The sequence below is a fragment of the Bombus vancouverensis genome, chromosome 2 (assembly GCF_051014615.1).
Source record: "Bombus vancouverensis nearcticus chromosome 2, iyBomVanc1_principal, whole genome shotgun sequence".
NCBI classification, from domain to species: domain Eukaryota; kingdom Metazoa; phylum Arthropoda; class Insecta; order Hymenoptera; family Apidae; genus Bombus; species Bombus vancouverensis.
Window position 1 is genome coordinate 14,669,911 of NC_134912.1, and position 18,796 is coordinate 14,688,706.

The window sequence follows — 18,796 nt, forward strand, 5'->3', positions numbered from 1 at the left end:
CTTAGTTAGCAGTTGTATTGATTTCTATGATGGCGGCCGACCGGCGCCTGCACCGTCCACACTCGAGAAACCTAAAACAGCTTTTGTCGTGTTTTCCTCGAAATACATTAATGAATCGTGTACAGTGTCTCCTATCTATGTTATATATTTAAAGATTAATCAGATGTGCATGGCATACATATTACGTGAGTTCCTTTGTTAAATTTGGGACTTATTAACTGCGGCATAACCGACGAAACGGCGAAGATTCGACAACGACGATGATGTTCGTATGTCTGCGAGGTCCTTGACGCGAAACCACCACTGGTGTTCAAATTCCTGACATGAGTCTCGTGATAATTTAAAAAAAAGACGGTGAGTAATTTTTTCGAAGGGATAAATGGTGGTTAAATACGAAAGAGAAGATTTAAGATGTTTTTGGTTATGTTCTGGGAGGTTCGTTAGTGCGGACTGGAACAGCGTGCCGATCAAAATAGTTATAATAAGTTATGTGTATATATTTGATTATATAGAATGAATCACGTAACTGTCACACTAAGATTATTAATCCTCAATTAGAGATCTATTTTGATTATTTTTTCCATTAACATAGATGTATAACCTTTCAGATCATTTGGTACATAATTTTATTTATTAACCTATTAACCGAATTATAGCTTAAATCGCCATACTATACAAATAAATTCAATTTAGCTATTTTGTTCAATGATATATATGTGTTTGTTAGGATTTTTTATGAATAAAAGTGTCCAAGTGTCTATGTTCCTATTATTATTCACTAGATCTTCCCCTAGATTACAACCAATAGATAATAAAGTAGAAATTCAAACTTTTTTCAGAGGCAAGTTGACTGTGGTTAACTTTGGTGTAACTATTTAGTTCTATTTTTACTCCCCATTCACTTTTAAGTCTGGTGTAGACTTGGCGAACAGTCGCGATCGAACGTCTAACTTCTAGAGGGTTGCACCAAGTACATATTATATTTTAGATAAAATGCACGTGGCTATTTTTTTACTTTTCTTTACAATATTTCAAATTTTGTGCCGTATTCTACGAAGAATACCTTCTTCATTCTTATATGTTGTATTATATTCGATATATTTAAAAATTTCTTTTTCTGTTCTGTTTAATAAGAAAATGTTTTGTACAACTTCTCATCTTCTTCACTATACTATATTCAAATTAATTACGCGCGATAATTTAGATATTCATCGAAATAAATATTCATTGTTCGCCGAATAACAGTGAATTTGCTCAAACGTAGAGTAAAAGTTAAACATTTGTACAACTACAGCTTGTTCCTTTTTTTTGTAGTGACCTTCGAAAAAAATTTTGCTTTACGTAAATGACATTGCGTGAATAGTTTTGATGAGTAATTTCGAAGTTTGCTAAATAAATAGTATCCTCTTACGTGATGAAATTTAACTAACAAAAACATTATATAAAATGTTCTATTCTAATGATATTTATTCTTACTCAATGTTTTCATTTTTCTAACCTCAAAATCATTGTTTTTTAAATCACCAGTTTGTAGTACATACACAAGTAATTAATCGTAAACATTTGCGTTATCGAATAGTTGCTTTTCTTTCTTTAAGTAACTTTCATTGTCCGGTCGCTCGGATAACACTGTAATTTACAAGTTAAACAAATCGCGTTTAGGATTAGATGCGTGTGGTATCTCGCCATGCTTGTTGCATTGGGGAGATTTCACTTTCGCTGCGTCTTCAATCTTAACAGGTAAATTCGCGGTTGGAAATGCAAATCGACCCACGGTGAAATCGACAGATAGAGAAAGAGTACCCGATCGAAAAAACAGACATAAAGCGTAATAACTGATCGATTATAAGTTAGGCGATGTCGGTGGCGTTCATCATTTTGGTTAGATACGATATCAATTGTAGTTGAGGAAATACACATGGATATTTTATTTATACCCTTTCGAGTTATATAAAGAATTTTAAAAAAATAACTTTAAGGTTATGGACATGAAAATACTAATGACAGCAAATACAAATATTGAAGTAAAAATAACATATATATATATATATATATATCTTTTTCATATATACATTATATCAAATACATAAATGTATTCTAGTACATCATTAATTCTGAATTATTTTTTATTGTAACATAAATCTTTTATTCTACAAAAAAAATTTGAGACGCAGTTTTGACGATTCAAATCGTTGGATGAAGGGATAATTTCGAATCTTTAAATAGAATTGTCAATAGATTTGAATTTGTTATAGCTTTTCTTGTGATTAGAGTAACTTTCACTAAAAAGTTTTCAAAATAATGCAGCCACGATACAGCGAGATATAAGGTGATATGTGATTAATTTGTACGATTAGAAAACAAGAGAGAGTCAAAGTACAGTAAAAAGGAAAATAGGTTGCCTATTGTCAGACATTTTTTTTTAATCAATGTGATTGAAAGTGCATGTGTATACATAACAATTAAATCTTATCGCTTTTCTATAAAAAATAATTTAAATATTTAGGTATTGTTAATGACAGTTAATGACGATTTTATCTAGAATCTTTAGTTAGATCTTAGAAATGTAATTATCCTTTCTATAACATTTGAATTAAATAAACATTAACTAAATCAACACAAATATATTGTTTTTTCTTAGTTATTTAGTTCCATTAATTTAAGCAGTATATATAATAGCATATATAAATAAATATTGATATGAAAGTTCTTGCTGTTATTAATTATCGTATATTTCTCGCTATTCTCTCGAGTCTAAACATTGACCTGAAAGTGAGGTTGATCGTGGCAAGTTCAAGCAACCGGTACAGAAGAAAGTGCGAGCCAGCCTCCGATCAAATCATGCATCAGGAAAATGTTGAACAAATTGTCTTTATCGACATATGCATGCGCTGACATTGGCATTAGTTGCAATGAAAACGTAGTTCATTATAAATTTCCTGTCTAAACGAATCTGTTAATTTGTTTCATGTTACATCAATTGAAAATTTATATTTCCGACATACACAGTAGATGTTTCTTTTTTTTTGGTTATTTCCATGGATGATCGTTAGAGCATCTTTAGAAGCCTTTAAAAAGATTTTGAAAAGTTGTTTAAATATAGTTTTGATTTGTCTATTCATATTTTCAATTTGTTACGTTATGTAAAATTTTCTATATTTTCCTAAACAGTTCCAATCAAATCGATTTTGAATCGTCTTGAAAAATAAATTAATTAATAATCTTAAATATAAAGATAGGATGCAAAGGCCGAGATAACCTCCAAAAACAAATAACACCTTGTAATGAACAATGATAAACGAAAGTTAGAGTACAAGGTAAATAACAAGACACTGCAAAGCAAGAACTGCTTTCAAAATGAAACTTGTAAAACGTACGTAGTATACAAGATCAATCACCTTTCACCTTTTAAGATACCCACGAGTTGGATGCTATCGGAGCTTGCTTTTCACCATGTCTATTCTCTCAGATTTCCTTCAATATAATCTGCTTCTATTAATGACAATGGCTTGTACGTTACAATATTGTATCATTCGCAGGAATCGATAGAAGATGACAGTTGATACTATCTAATGTCTATTCGGTGTAGGGGAGGGGTATTAAACTCTGTTAGTAGAGAAATCCGTATTAAAGCAGACATAGTGTTCTCAGAAGATGAAACCTTTTGAATATTGTGGGAATGAAGTAAAATAAAAGAAGATTTTTTAATTTACTTCTTAACTGCAAAAGGAAACCTTTACTAGACATTTATCATGGTTCATTTAATACATACTAATTGAAGTGACAAAAAAGAAATAGCAGAACAGTGAAAGGATTAAATGCTATGGAAGTTAGTAATAACTGTTCATTAGAATTTATAGCTAAAAGAAAAAATAAATTCCTACTTAACGCAATTGTACAGAAGAAATTTTTAGAAACTCAATAAATAATACGCTCATAATTGAGGAATCAAATTGGCTTCGATTCATGTAAAACACGTATACTATCTCATTATTTCTTCCATAATATATTTCTGTTTTTTTTATCCTTTCCTTTTTCGCTACTTCTAATCATGTATAGTTATTCGGTAACTTGTAAATTCGATCGCATTGGAGGTCTAGTTATCGGTTGATATGTGTAGATTCCTTCTTTATCATTGGTCTGAATTTTCTGAATTCAACGATGAACGATAATAATGATTTCACGGTTATAACGATCTGAAGAATACTGATGATTTCGACTGATTATACGTGTAGTTGGTTAGCCTCGGGAGAAAGGAAGTGTGGTAACCACTCTCTACCTGACAACTTTTTCCTTCGTTTCGACCGGTCGTTTCGCCGGCAATCGACTATCGCAAGGCTCTGGAAAGCAGTTTCACTGAATCAACTATTTAGATCATATGCCAGATATAATAATTTCAAATTATTCCCCAATAAATAACGATTCGTGTAAAAGTTTTCATTTTTCCATTGCAGGCAATTCGAAATAAAAATGTATAAATAGATTCGTAGACAATTCCTCGAAAAATATGACGGAATTTAATTGTTCGTAATAATCTTTGATCATTTTGTAATATTAATTTTAAAAGGAATCAGGGATAAATTTTGTGTTTTTATATTTAAAATAAGATAAATTGTTTAGAATTTTGTTTTTTTATATTTACATATACGTTACGTTTCTTTTAGATACACATATTTTTGTTCGGCTTTAGGTGAGTAACCATGTACGTATATTTAGTTACAAACAAAAATATGTGTATCTAAAAGAAACGTAACGTATATGTAAATATAGAAAAACTAATATGTACTCTTTGTTGCATTATAATTATGTAATTACTATAGGCAAATAATTGCGAGCTCTTTGAAATCTGAATACCATATTTTGTACTAACGGGAATGATTTTCAAATGTAGACTAAACTATCCTTTAAAAATTTAGAACTATTTTTTAAGACCGATTTCACATTTCTATAAGTAGTATACATCAAGATTATCCGCCACTGCCGCGCCGATTGCGCTTCTGATGTTATGTAGTTTCTTACTACTAGCAGTGAGGTTAGAGTTCGTATGTTCTACAGTACAAGTACAGTACAGTACAGTATAACACATCCTACACATATCAAGGTTGCGAAAATTCTTTTCATCACATATGTTTACATATTTTATCGGCTGTATGTTTATATTTCTACTTATTTTATCGTAAATTGGTATTTCATTCGTATGATATAGAAGACTAAGAATCATAATGATGTAAGTCAGACCACTGCCATTTTTCGTAACGATATAATATAATTTTCATATAATATTTAAAATATAAAATTTCGAGTTCTTTCCTTTAAACAAATTGCAAAAAGATCTAAATAAACTATCGTTCATCTAAATAAGCTATGTGTAAAGATTGCATTTCGTAATTCTGATAACGACGGAGGGTGACGATTTTTAAACAATGAAATATTTACGACCGGTTCTCGGGACGTTAGTAACAGTCAACAAATATTTAACGAACATAGTTAAATATTAACTCTTTGAATCCACATACATTTCGCAATATTCATTTCCGTGATACAGGTATCCACGAATTCGAAGTATGCCAGTAGATCATATTCTCTCGGCACGTATTACATATATGTATAACTTATAGAAATAGATATTCCATTTGTCGATGCACGCGCCGTCGTGGGAATAATCAGCTTATATGATTTAATTCCATTATTCGAGTTAAGATAACCGATTAATCATCGAATTTTTTCAATAGTTATTAAAAGAAAGACAACAAGATCATGAAATTTTTATGATGTTAAAGATAATAAACATGAAATTAATCAAACGTTAAAAATGATATGTTTAAGTCGTACAAAACATAAGAAAGATACAAAACTGTAGTCAGGATAAAATATACTTTTGCTGTGATTTAGTGACTAAGTGTTCATATTTACTGTACTTCATTGTCTTTTCTGGAACATTAACTTATGCCCCTAAGCAAGTGCATACATTATTCTGATACAGAATACAAAATTACTGCTTCTTGTTTATATGACAGTAGTATCTGCATATTACTTGCTTATTCCTGATATAATCTTGTCATACGTTTCGCAGCAATTAACCAGCTGTCTGTTCACTGTTAATTTTACGGGTTACATGAATTAGGAATCGCGAGAATGATTCGATATATAATTCTTGTTTACTAAATAATTTTAACGAACCAAAGTGTATCGTTAGAGCAATTAAACATGTCATTTTTAATTAGAAAGATATGAATTATTAATGGAAACATATAAAGCGTTCAATTAACCTTTTCCCAAAATCCCCAAATAAAAGAATTTTAGGGAATTTCAGAACGTCGAAAGAATTCATACGTTGTACTATATAACAAAGGTAACCTCAATTTAAAAAAGGGACTAGTTAAAAACTCCTGGATTTGAAGAATTCTAGAAATATATAAATTGAAGAAATTTTTATTATTATTTATTATAAAAAATTAGGATAAATCAGAGTTCTATACAAAGTAGTTGACGTAGAATGTGTTGTGGAATCTAAGTCCAACTTTCTCTTGTAATTTAATGAGAAATGCGGGAATCTGAGAGCATGTAGTTTATCTGTTCTGGCACTAATAAACGTACGTTATATTCTTAAACGTTCTGATGTTCAATTAGGACTTATACCGAATCCTGATGTGCAGAATAAGCGTTGATATTATGTAAATGTTCTTTTCAAAGCATGAGTTCTCGATTCGTACATACATGTATCTACATACATATACATATGTATAGGAAAATTAGGAAAATTGCAGGTTAGATATACATATATACAGATATATGTATACATATGCATAGGGAAACTGGAGGTTAAATTAAAAAGTGGTTAAGGCTAAGATATATTTGCTTCTGGTAAGATATTTTACTAGAAAATTTGGTCACGCCATATTATGCCTAGAGCAGTATGCTAACTCTCCTAAACTTATGCATTCTCCAAATTCTAAACAGTTAAGACTTCTCGTAGAAGATGTCTAACAGTTTTATATTAAAGTGCTAAGTAATGAAAAAAATATTGGTTATAAATATTGGTAAATTTTACAAAAGTTAATTTTCTCTAAAATGAAATTTCATATCAAAGAAATGTATTTCATATTTTTCATTCGTTTTTGCGTAAAGATCACGATACATTGCATAAGGATGAATGTGTAAAATGTGTAATAATTTTGAAATCACGTAAAATATTTCTCCGAGAATTGCAGCTTTGATGACAAGTATACCGCTTAATTCGCAAATTTTATAGGTTATAAAAATGCAAACGCGTACAATTCGCGTGCTATTGCATCGTCATCGATTAATTTCACAAACAAGTACTGTAGCGTTCTAATTACGAGGTCTTTAACGTCATTCGTTTGCAATGAAAGTAAGAACTTAAATTCAAAACTTATCAACAAAAAAGTTATCATGTACAAGATTAAAATGGCGTAGAAAATGAACAAGAGTACTTTATGCAGGAAATACAATGTATAATTAAGCAAAGCATTATATTTTCACGGTTGTAAAATATGTTTAGGATGAAGTCTCGTGATAGTTTGTTAATTGCAACTTTCTCTAATGTGATATCAGATTTACAATATAGCAAACACATAGTTTAAAGAAACAGAGAAAATAATCGAAGAGGAAACAACATCACATTTGTTATATTAATCGTTCCATAAGTATCATTTTTTTTATTACTATAATTTTTATGAAATATTAATCCCTCTATATGGATTACTCAGTTTATTATAATTATTTCAAACGCTTTTGCTTATACTTTCACTGCTAATAATAAGGAGTGTTATTTCGAAAAGTAAACAGTGTGATTAGTGAAATATTTTTATCCAGATTGCACACTATTTTTTAATTGATATCAATGACGTTTCTACTACACGTATAGTAATTGAGTTTTATATTATCACATCTTACATCTTTATAATAGCTATGTATTTCATTATCAATAGTGTGGCATTTGCTCATAGGCTATGCGTACGGAAGAGGGAAAGAAGTAAATCCGGATGAAAGTTTGCTCCGGGCGCAATTGGGTTCCATTGATCTCATTTTGTCCGTGAAAACAACTTTTTTAATTTTTACCAATTCTCATTAACCACGCGAATTATTATAATTAAGGTCATGAACCATTGTAATAACACACAAAGAAAATTATCTAATTTTTAAGGAAATTTGGTAAAACACAAAATTCATCAAAAATTGTATTTTGTATTTTATTAATCTTAAAATGAATATTTTATAAATGAAAGTTTTGATCGAAATTTCATATGAATACAAATGAAGAAAGTTTTGTATAAATAACTGTTTTGATTCAAGTATGTACTTATTCGAGTGAGTTTTTGTAAAAGTAGTCATTTAAATTATATAAATAACGTAATAAGAATAAAAATTTCTGTTTTGAAATATTTAAATTCTATAAAATAAGAAAACATCTTGCGCGTGTATGTTTTTGATAGGTTATCTAAATCTTTTTAAAAATATTTCAAGTATAGCACAAGATCTCTTAAATCCTTAAAATTATTAATCTTAGATCGACAAGTCTAGGGTTATTTTATTAACCGTATTCCGAAATTCAAAAGGTCGATTGATTGATTAAATGACGATGCAACGGAACTTCTGCGTGAACGAGCAGTTTCTTGACCGAGATAAATACCAGGCCGAGCGAAAAAGAATGAAGCCGAAGCGCGAAGAAAAAAGCACAGGCCGGACTGCTGTATACTATACGCGTGTACGCCGACGAAAGTAACCGGCCGCGCTTTCTCCTTCTGCAGTCAGATTCCTTCAACTGTTTCTTTTTTTGTCTCCATTTCCTCCTCCGCCTCTAACTTTTGTCAGAGCACGAGAAAAAAGGATGGGTCAGTGATAGTTATGGACATGATGGGCATTCACAGGTCAAGCTTTGAAATGCCTATAAGTGACTTAAGAGGTTATGTAGCACAACAATGAATAACCACCAATTTCTTTAATCGTCTTTCTTTCTTTTTAACTTTTTCAATTAAGCTTAAAGATCTAACTCAAACTATAAAACATTTACAAGTGATACTGTGCTCTTTAAGAGGTCATGATTGTTATGAAAGCATTATACAATAATTGTGTTATAATGAGAGTAGTAATCAGGAGATAAAATAAGATTTGAAAAAAAATAGATACATATATACATGCATATATAACTTGTAACACTTACGTTACATTATAGGAAGATAAATCGCTTTCATCATCATCATACGGTGTTAGATACTAAACAGAAAATTAGACATTAATCATAACAAAAAGAAATTGGCTTTTGGTTCCAGTAGACTTCTTTGCTTCTAGCAGAGGAGTGTTAATTTATATTGTACTTTTTAGTTTTAATGTGGTCTATGCATCGATTATTGCAATGCATAACTGACAGAAACATTCCAATTAGTTGATCCCATTAAATATCTATGAGATGAATCGAAATCGGTTTTTCCTTACCTCCGTCTACGGATTCCTCGAAAGAAGCATATGCTTCCTGTTCAAATTCATCCATATTTTATCCAATTTACGTTAGACAATTAATTAATGTTATATCCTTCAAATTAGGGTACAGAAAGTAGGATTATGTATTCAACGATTTTTATGTCAAAGAGATTTTGACAATTGCGAATCTCATGAATTATTTCTCTTTTTTTTGGGTTTTTTAGGTTATCTTCGAACAGCTGCAGAATTTTTATCTAAATGCTAGTTGGTATGGGTTAAGTTTTGTCCCTCTCTTTTACATTTTATAATTTATCTTGGGACGGATGCAAAATGTTTATTTAAATGATGTCCCAAATTTTGTAGTTGGCAGCTAAACATTTATGCAAATAGCGAAAATAAATCTTTTTTAAATTGCTTGCTATGTGATAAATGAAAAGGCAACTTAACTTGCTATTCAAATATATTTATAGCGCAATAAAACACGTGGGTTTGTGATACGAAAATTTAATAGATTCGTTTAGGAAACGTAACTTTTCGTTTGAAGCTTATATTGAGGAATAAATAAGTTTATATTTGGTTTTAAATGCCTAAAAAATGTTTTCAAGTAAGAGATGATTAAGAACTAAGAATTAGTGTATTTAAATATTCGGAAACGTGTTTTACGGTTAAAAGAGGACCACTGACCTGTTTTAATTCATCACTCGAAAGACGAGTTTTATGTTGTGTATCGCTTTCTCTTGGATCCATATTTACATCCTCACATCTGCCCGCGCGACATCTCTTAAAAGTCTCGTAAATAGCTCTGTGCATACTTCTATCGACGCTTATACCACATACGAATTTGCTTATAACCCGATACTACTTTGATCCAATTTTGAATCAATGAATATGGAAATTTTTCATTTCCAAAAACTATAATTTCTATAAAACATAACCTTCCTTAATTATTTCAGCTCCATTTTATTCTCAAAGAAAGCCAATATTTATCTGAAGCTATTCAACAGTCTCCCTTAAATTGAACCATTTCCCATCGCGCACTCACCCTCCTATAATGGTACCATTTTGTACTTCTTCCTTTCCCTTTCTCTCGACCAGCAAGCATCTCCACCTGTCAAATCATTCAACCAAAAACGAGAGAAAAAACCCCGGCCGAACATCCTAACCTTCACCTCGAAATCGAGGCCACGAACGAAACAGTCGTGTAACCAGTGCTCTCGAAACCGATCCGGTTGTGGTTCGATCTATCAGCCACACACAGCGTCGTCGGTAACGTTCCACAGTGGTATACAAAGTGGTAATTTCACAGTCAAAATCCAAGTTTTTGAAACGTAACTTGGACTTTGATCGGTCTTCATAATAACGATTTCTCTTGCGCATCCAATCTTCTACAGGGCACGAATTTGTTTATTTCAACGTGTTTCTTAATAATATTAATCAAATCCAACCCAAACCGATATTCAATTCATTCCGTTAATCAATCACCTGCCGATACATGTAAGTCATAAAACATACATAAATATGTGTCTAAATAAAGTGCACGATATGCATAAACTTTTTATGTATAATGTAAATAATGATCTTCGCATCTTAAAATTAATATTTTTGGATATTTGGATCATCAAAGCAATCATACATGTTGTAAAAAAAAAATCACAAATTCGGTGTTTTCCAAAACGAAGTTCAGCCCAGATTTGTGTTGGAAAAAGATAGATACATATAAAGACATTTACAATTTTGGCGACGAAGTGCCACTTCTCAAAGCACTGTACATTCGAAGAACTAACACTCCCCTCGATTATAGCCCCTCATTCGCTGTAACAGCAGAGGGGAGAGGAAAGCAAACGAATCGCGCGGGGTGGGACACGCGCCTTCATCGTTTTGACCGATTCCAAACGATCTATCCCCACGGGTTCGATATAATCTTCGAAGTAGCGGAGGGGTTTTGGCCTCGTTTAACGTTTCACGTGCCGATGAAATCGTACCACCTCCGGGAACGTGAGGTTACCACCAGCAGGAGAATCGGCAGACGGACGACACCAAAGTTATAAAGTGGACCGGAGAAGAGGCTACAAGGCGCTGCCACTTTGCCGATCGACCTCGTCGTATGACGATCCTCTCCTCGTGTGAACAAGTACAAGTACCGATTCCTAGCGGCACCTCCGCTGGTGTCAGCTGTCCGACAGTAGATTTATTAAAACGTGTCATGTCACTTTGACAAAACCGCGACTGCGTGCAGGAGAGTAGATCGCAGAGTAATCGTAGAGACGCTAGTGACTATTTGTTCTCGATATATACGATATTAGACCGCTTTTGTATAATATTTAATCGTATTAGACGTTCGTCGTTGGTGTGTGCGGGGAAGAAAAGGATCACGACGATATCGCCGTTAGCTTCTTGACGATCAGTAGTATACGAGGTAAGAAACTCCCTGACCTTCTTGTGCTGAAATCTATTCAACTGCTCTTTGAAAATTCAACTTTATGTGCAAGTGTGAAAGAAAGACTTTAACTGGAGGTCCTGTGGAAATTTATCTGGAAAATATGTGATTTTTGGGCATTTTTGAACAAGAGTAAGTCTCTATGAAAGTTTTGGATCCTGTTCCTGAAATTCTAAACTTTCTGAAATAGGAAAAGAAAAAGAAAAATTAAGAAAAATTGTAAATTCTTATCTTTTTTTTTTTGTACTCTCATAGAGCATGTAATTTAAACATTTTTTGGGAGAAATATAGTTTTGATTCAGGTGTCCCTAATGGAGTTTTGGATAGAATTCTAGATGAGGTTCTCAATGAGGTGTACTTTTCCTTTGAAGAGTTTGTAATTATTTTCATATCCTTCGTCAGAGATTGAAAGAAAATCAAAGAGATTAACAGAAGAATAGCTGCTAACGTTATGATATAGTAGAACCTCGATTATCCGAGGTAATGTGACACGAGTCTATCTCGGATAATAGAAAACTCGGATATTGGAAAAAATTATAAATATTGCAAAGGCTATTAGTATTCATAAATCGTATAATAAAATCATAGAAAACATTTTGATAATGCAACTAAATAATGTTTTGATAAAATACATATATTTAAATTTAATTAATTATTTAATCGGTTGAAAGTTTAATTAAATACTTTTACAATATCTGTCTATTTATACTTTTGTACTTTTCGTGTTAAAATTCGTATTAAAATCGTTTAAAACTCCGAAAAAGATGAAGTTATGCTAAAGTTCAAAGGACCTCAGATAATACGGAACTTTTTAAAAGCTTAAAAAAAAAAATTAAATTTCACTAACAGAAAGATGTAAATACCAAAATTAAATAAGAACACAATTAACTACTATGTGAAAGAATATATTTAAAAAAGGAAAGAGAAACGAATGAAAAACGATACACCGTAAACGAGGGTGTCTAGAAATTAACATATCGTTCGACAATGAACAGCTTGTATCATGTGTCGATTGTGAGATATCCACGGCACATTCCATTGCTTACAGCAAATAAACTAGTCTTGTAGGTAATTTCACTCAGCTTCCAGAGATTACAAATTGATTTATCAGAGAGACTTTCTCCCGAGAAATCATTCGCTCGTTGCTCGTACCAGCCATTTAAAGATCAGTGACATTGTAGCTGTATATTCTGCCAACGATTAATAAAAATCACAATTTATTTTCTTCAAAATCGCATAAAAACGTCGGTTCGTTCCAATGGTTTAATCACAAGGGGAGAAACTGTTTTAGAAGAAGTTGTAACTTCTTTTTTCGGGTAATTTAACCTCGATGATTGGCCGTATTTGTTTCTTTAAGTGAGACTCAAAAATGATACTTTCGGTGAGTGAATGTATAAATTGGACGAAGCGCTGTATGGTAGTTCCAATTGCCACATACCATATACGCGGTGTCTTGCAATAAAACGATAAATTCGAAAGTGAAATGATCATGTATATGAGAATGAATCAGAAATATAGAATAAAGCTTTCTAATGTAAAGCTTCGTCTTCAAAGAAATTGAATTTGAAAATTTTCCAAATATGACTACGCATAAACAAATTTCTACTGACGCTATTACTGTTAGTCCTCCGTCTGCGACCTTACGTTTACTGACGCCGTTTACATATTAAATCGTCTAAATCCACGCAGTCTTTCTCAGGTTTTTGCTTTGAAAATCCCTCGAAATTCTTGAATACTCTCCCAAGTCTCTAAAATATCATCCAATAGCTTTTATTTGCTACATGTTACCTTAATTTTTTTAAGCAAAGCAAAATTTAAACAGAAATATAGAAATAATGAAAAAGTGTTTAAAATCATTGATCGAAAATGACCCGACATGCAGACGGAGGGTTAATTACATATCGATAAATAATTAATTTTCCGATATTGGACGGTTTAAATATAAACAAAATTTTCCATCCCTTGATAATTCTATAAAATAATGAACGCGAAAGAAAATAAAAAATCTTATACAAAGAGAAAATTTAATATCAATATCTACGTAACAATAATTCTATCATATTTTCTTATATATATATTTAACAAAAAATCAACAAAACTTTAAAGAAATAGTCGAACAAGTTTCATTAACAAGAAGCATGCAAACAGCGTCAGATTTCGCGGATCCAATCAACGCTCCATAAGGTGGTTTAATTAATGCAAGATGAAAGCTAAATTTGCCATACCGGGGGGAGAACATGCACTTGCACTTGCTACAAGTTCACGGCGAAGTTAAACCGCAAATGAAAGTAGACATTCCTAAGTTGCTGTCGGAGCATCGACCCAACTCGAAACCCGAGCTGTTCGAAAGATCCAACGAAACGTGTTTTCCCGCAGACGATTAGGGAGATAGCGTTCGGTTTGACAGGTATAACGTGAAAGTTACATATGACGTTTCCAACTTTAAGTGAACGGCCGGATAACGCGCATAGAAGCTGCTCATTAAGCGTAGGATAATGGTGGTAAATCGCACGTGCACAGTCGTGCGCACGTTCCGCACAGGAAATCTTTGATTCATTTTTATTATAATCATTCGTTTAGTATGTGTACCGTTTGACCGGTCTCATGAAAATTCTGCTGTAATTACAAAAAAGTTATAAAATTATAGCCGACTATTACAGTAATTAAATATTCGTTTTCTGTAATACAAATGTAAATTAAAATAGGCATGATAATCGTTTGTAATTGGAGATAAGCTTATATATGAGCTTACAGTCACTGTCGTGAAATGCATTGTAATTTACATTCAGTTTACTTTTTATTAAAAGTACACTCCAATCTCGAATCTGGAATTATCCGTTCACAAGTGTAATACGATTTAATCTTGTTTCAGGCAATGGCAAGCTTAATTAATTCCACAGCAACTTTAATAAATGATGCCTACAATTACTACCTCTGGACGCTATCCCTTGCCGGTAAACAGCCATATTAAAATTACAAATACAATTTTCTTTCGATACTAAATAAAAAATGCATTATTTCGAACCCTAATGTACTTAATTATTATAATTTAATAATAGTTTAACAATTAAATTTAGTAACTACGCATTTACAGATGAACGAACGAGAGGATGGCTTCTGGTCGATTCGCCAAAACCTACATTGATATACACTATGTTGTATTTACTCATTGTATGGGCCGGGCCAAAGATCATGAGAAATCGAAAAGCCTTCAAGCTAACGTGGGCACTCGTTCCGTATAATCTTGCGATGGCCTGTCTTAACGCGTACATCGCGATACAGGTACATTGTTTTCGCTATTAAGAGTTGGTTATGCATTTTATAATCCTGGTATCTTAATTTGTCATATTTATTATTTGCAGTTATTCGTAGCTTCCACCAGGTTACGTTATAGTTATGTGTGTCAGCCGATTAGGCACGTGACTCGTCCAGACGAATTGCAGGTACATACTAATATAAATTTTTTAATTTAAATTTAATTGATTGAAAAATAAAATAACAATTGTTTCTGTTAGATTGCTCATGCAGTCTGGTGGTACTACTTTAGCAAACTTTTGGAGTTCTGTGATACGTTTTTCTTTATCTTGCGGAAGAAGGATAATCAATTAAGCTTTCTTCATGTTTACCATCATTCCACTATGTTTTCGTTGTGGTGGATTGGTATCAAATGGGTTCCAAGCGGATCTAGTAAGTATTTATCTGTGTCCAATTCTTTCCAGACAATTATAGAGATATAGATAATTGACTACGTAAATACATAACTTGCCACTTGTGTCATCGATTATAATTTATTTCAAGTTAAACTATCCTACCGATCCATATAGTTTCTAGACACTTTTATTTACATATTTATTTTTTTAATTGGAATATTCGAAAAGAAAACTCATTTTAATTAAAAATAGCATCGAAATTAAATATAAAGTAAAAAAAATTCATTTTTTAATCATTCTTAATTTCAAACTCGAATGCTTAAATATATCAATTTATACTGCTTTATAGAATGAGCTATTCCAGTCAATAACTTTTTTTTATTTAAAATTAATATTCGAAGCGAAAACTTGTTTATATTTCTCATTAAATTTTGAAACGCAACTATTCGTCCACTTTCTCCTTCTTACTTCTAAACCGTTCAATGACTGTTTAAATGAATATCATTGGTAAAATACGATAAAAGTATAAAAACTGCTAATAAACATCTGCAATAGCGTATCCCACGTTAATTACTAACATATCCACTTTCTAAATAGCGTTAAATGCAATATTATTATATTATGTTATCGTATTATGACTAATATGTAATTCATTACATTGTAGTAAAGCTTAAGCTTGAACCGTATTAAACAATATATTTTCTCTAGATTTGTTTAAATTATACACATTAATTCCAGTCATGCTAATCGACGAATCCAAGATTTTATAGAAAGTTCACGCAATTATAGGAAATTATAATATCTCTTGGTTTATGTACAAAACATATAATATCTCTAGACATTTATGAATTACGAAATTAGGAGGGAAATCGTAGGGTCTCGTTTTCACTGAAATAAAAAATACTTTTTGGAGTATATAATCACATGTGTATTAAATTTTTTAATGTAATATGTATTCGTTTTTTCTTTTCAACTCGTTAGAATGAAATGTTTAATTAAAAATCCTTTTTTTTTAGCTTTCCTGCCAGCCATGGTGAACAGTTTTATCCATGTCCTCATGTATTCATACTATGGCTTAGCCGCATTGGGACCCTCTGTAGCTAAATATCTCTGGTGGAAGAAATATCTGACGATTCTTCAATTAATCCAATTTACTACTGCCTTGATCCTCGGCATCAATGGGATTCGGTCGGGATGCGATTTCCCACTCTGGATGCAGTATGCTCTTGTCATTTACATGGTCTCTTTCATCGTTTTATTCGGAAATTTCTACGCTAAAGCCTACATTGCCAAGGTAAATTTGTTGGAAGTCTCCCTATATTGATATTAACTGTAATATTAACATTTCTAATAATAATTTTTTAGGGTAAACAAGCATACGCAGAAAGACAGTTAGAAAAAATGAAGGCGGATACGCAATTGAAGAAAAAAATTACCGGCGCAGCTATGTGTAACGGAAACATTACGAATGGACACGCCAATGGATATGCGAATGGTGTATCTAAGAAGATTCAATGAATAATACACTCCTAAGTCCTTCGTTAAGATATTAAGATCGCTTGAACTACGGTATATTTAGTTACAAAATAAAAGTGAACGGAAATTCTTGAAAAATAATTCGATCGGTAACGATAACTTAGAACCGGAATCTTTAGTTCTTGCAACTGCCACTTTTTTCGTGATGAGTGACGTTCAATACACTATACTTATACATATATCGTTGCAGAAAGATCGAGTTTAATAAAAGAAACCGATATTTCTTTGACGAATTAAGGTAAACGCGACTATAAACTTACCGGCCTGCGATTTTTTAATTCTTGGATCAGCAGCACAAAGTTCGACGGATCGCTGGTCTAAGGTATTGTAAATACAAATTAGTCGAGTATATTAGCAGTTTAGTCGTCAGTAGGCGAATTACATAAGATCCAGTGTGATCAATTATGATAACGTTATATAAGTTTAAACTAAGCGATCTTTTGTGTTCGACGGTTCAAATCTGCCTTGTAAAACAAAAAAAAAACAAAATGAAACAGATCGTCGTGTCGGAAACTGCCTTTAGATTTTTCTCTCAGTAAATCTAAGGTTAGAATTCAAATATGACGGTCACGTTAAAGTTGTAAGTACCAATATTTGCACATTTGACGTCTAGTTAATGCTGTATCGTGATATTCGAGTATGTTGCAGTCTCTCTTTGAATAAATGGAAAACAATATTCTAACACGATCATGAACTAGTATTCATGAAAATGTAAAGAATTTGAATTTAAATTTTGTTGTTATACATCTAAGATTATCTTTGTACATTATTTAATGATATTTTTAATGAACATGATTTTTTTGGAGTAACAAAAGATATTCTTTTATTAGTTATACTCGAAGATTTGTTTGTTTAATAACAAACTAGTAGTAATGTCCATCCTTTCGTTCGAATTTAATTTGTTTCGTTCGAAACAAAAGCTGATTCACTATGTCAATTGGTAAGATATTGATAAGTTAGATAAATATTTATACAAAACGTTTTTCTACAATTAATATTCTACATACAGATATAAATACACATAATAAATTAATTGCGTGCAAAAAATTTTATACGTTCCAACCAAAAATATCAAAACAATAAGACTTTTTATACATAAAGACTTTCTGGAAATTTAGATGTTTTATTGCACAAACGAATAACTCGTCCGTGAAGACATAGATTATCGCAAAACTTTTACAAAATAAATGATCATGATCGTTTGTAAAAATTAATTCGAATTGTTTAGGCATGTTTGTTTATTTAAACTATTTCTAAACATTATTAGTCAACAAAACACTGTTAATACATTTTATTATTGGCGTAATATGTAAAGAACGTTGCAACTGTTATAAAAACGGCATTGCTGTGCAATGCAAAAAACTAAAAGATGCATTATGTTTATTTCCAATAATATTTGTTCACTATAACTTTCCAATAATATTAAAAAAATGACACAAACCAACAGATAAACTTAGATATAAAAGAGGTTATAAAAATGTATTATGTTGTATATTGTCACTATAACATAAACATGTACGTATTAAAATCAGGCTAAAATGTCTGTTACTGTAAGGATATTTGTTTCTTGTATTAAATTTCACTGGATGATATAATGCTGTAGTTCCGGAATAAAAGATGCCGGGTTTCGTTTGATTAAAATTTCGAAAAACTGGTCTATCCACCTTTTTTGTACTATTGCAACAGGTATGAATAACATTAATGAAAAAAACCATTTATCCTTACATGATTG

The 18,796-nt window shown here is 31.6% G+C and overlaps 1 protein-coding gene across 3 annotated transcripts; it reads left to right on the forward strand.

Moving 5' to 3' along the window:
* Positions 1–16: 16 nt before the first annotated feature.
* LOC117163287 (very long chain fatty acid elongase 4) lies at positions 17–18,432 on the forward strand. Of its 3 annotated transcripts, XR_013061846.1 has the most exons (8): positions 17–354; positions 14,751–14,832; positions 14,973–15,160; positions 15,241–15,321; positions 15,394–15,565; positions 16,545–16,822; positions 16,894–18,004; positions 18,074–18,432. XR_013061846.1 is itself a non-coding variant. In XM_033345440.2 (7 exons), exons 2-7 carry the CDS (start codon positions 14,754–14,756, stop codon positions 17,044–17,046), a joined length of 951 nt encoding a protein of 316 aa, XP_033201331.1. In that variant the 5' UTR covers positions 17–354; positions 14,751–14,753; the 3' UTR covers positions 17,047–18,432. The 3 variants fall into 3 exon arrangements, 2 of the variants coding, with proteins under 2 accessions (XP_033201331.1, XP_033201332.1); XM_033345440.2 differs by having other exon boundaries at positions 16,894–18,432; XM_033345441.2 differs by lacking the exon at positions 17–354 and adding an exon at positions 11,531–11,857 and having other exon boundaries at positions 16,894–18,432.
* Positions 18,433–18,796: the final 364 nt, after the last annotated feature.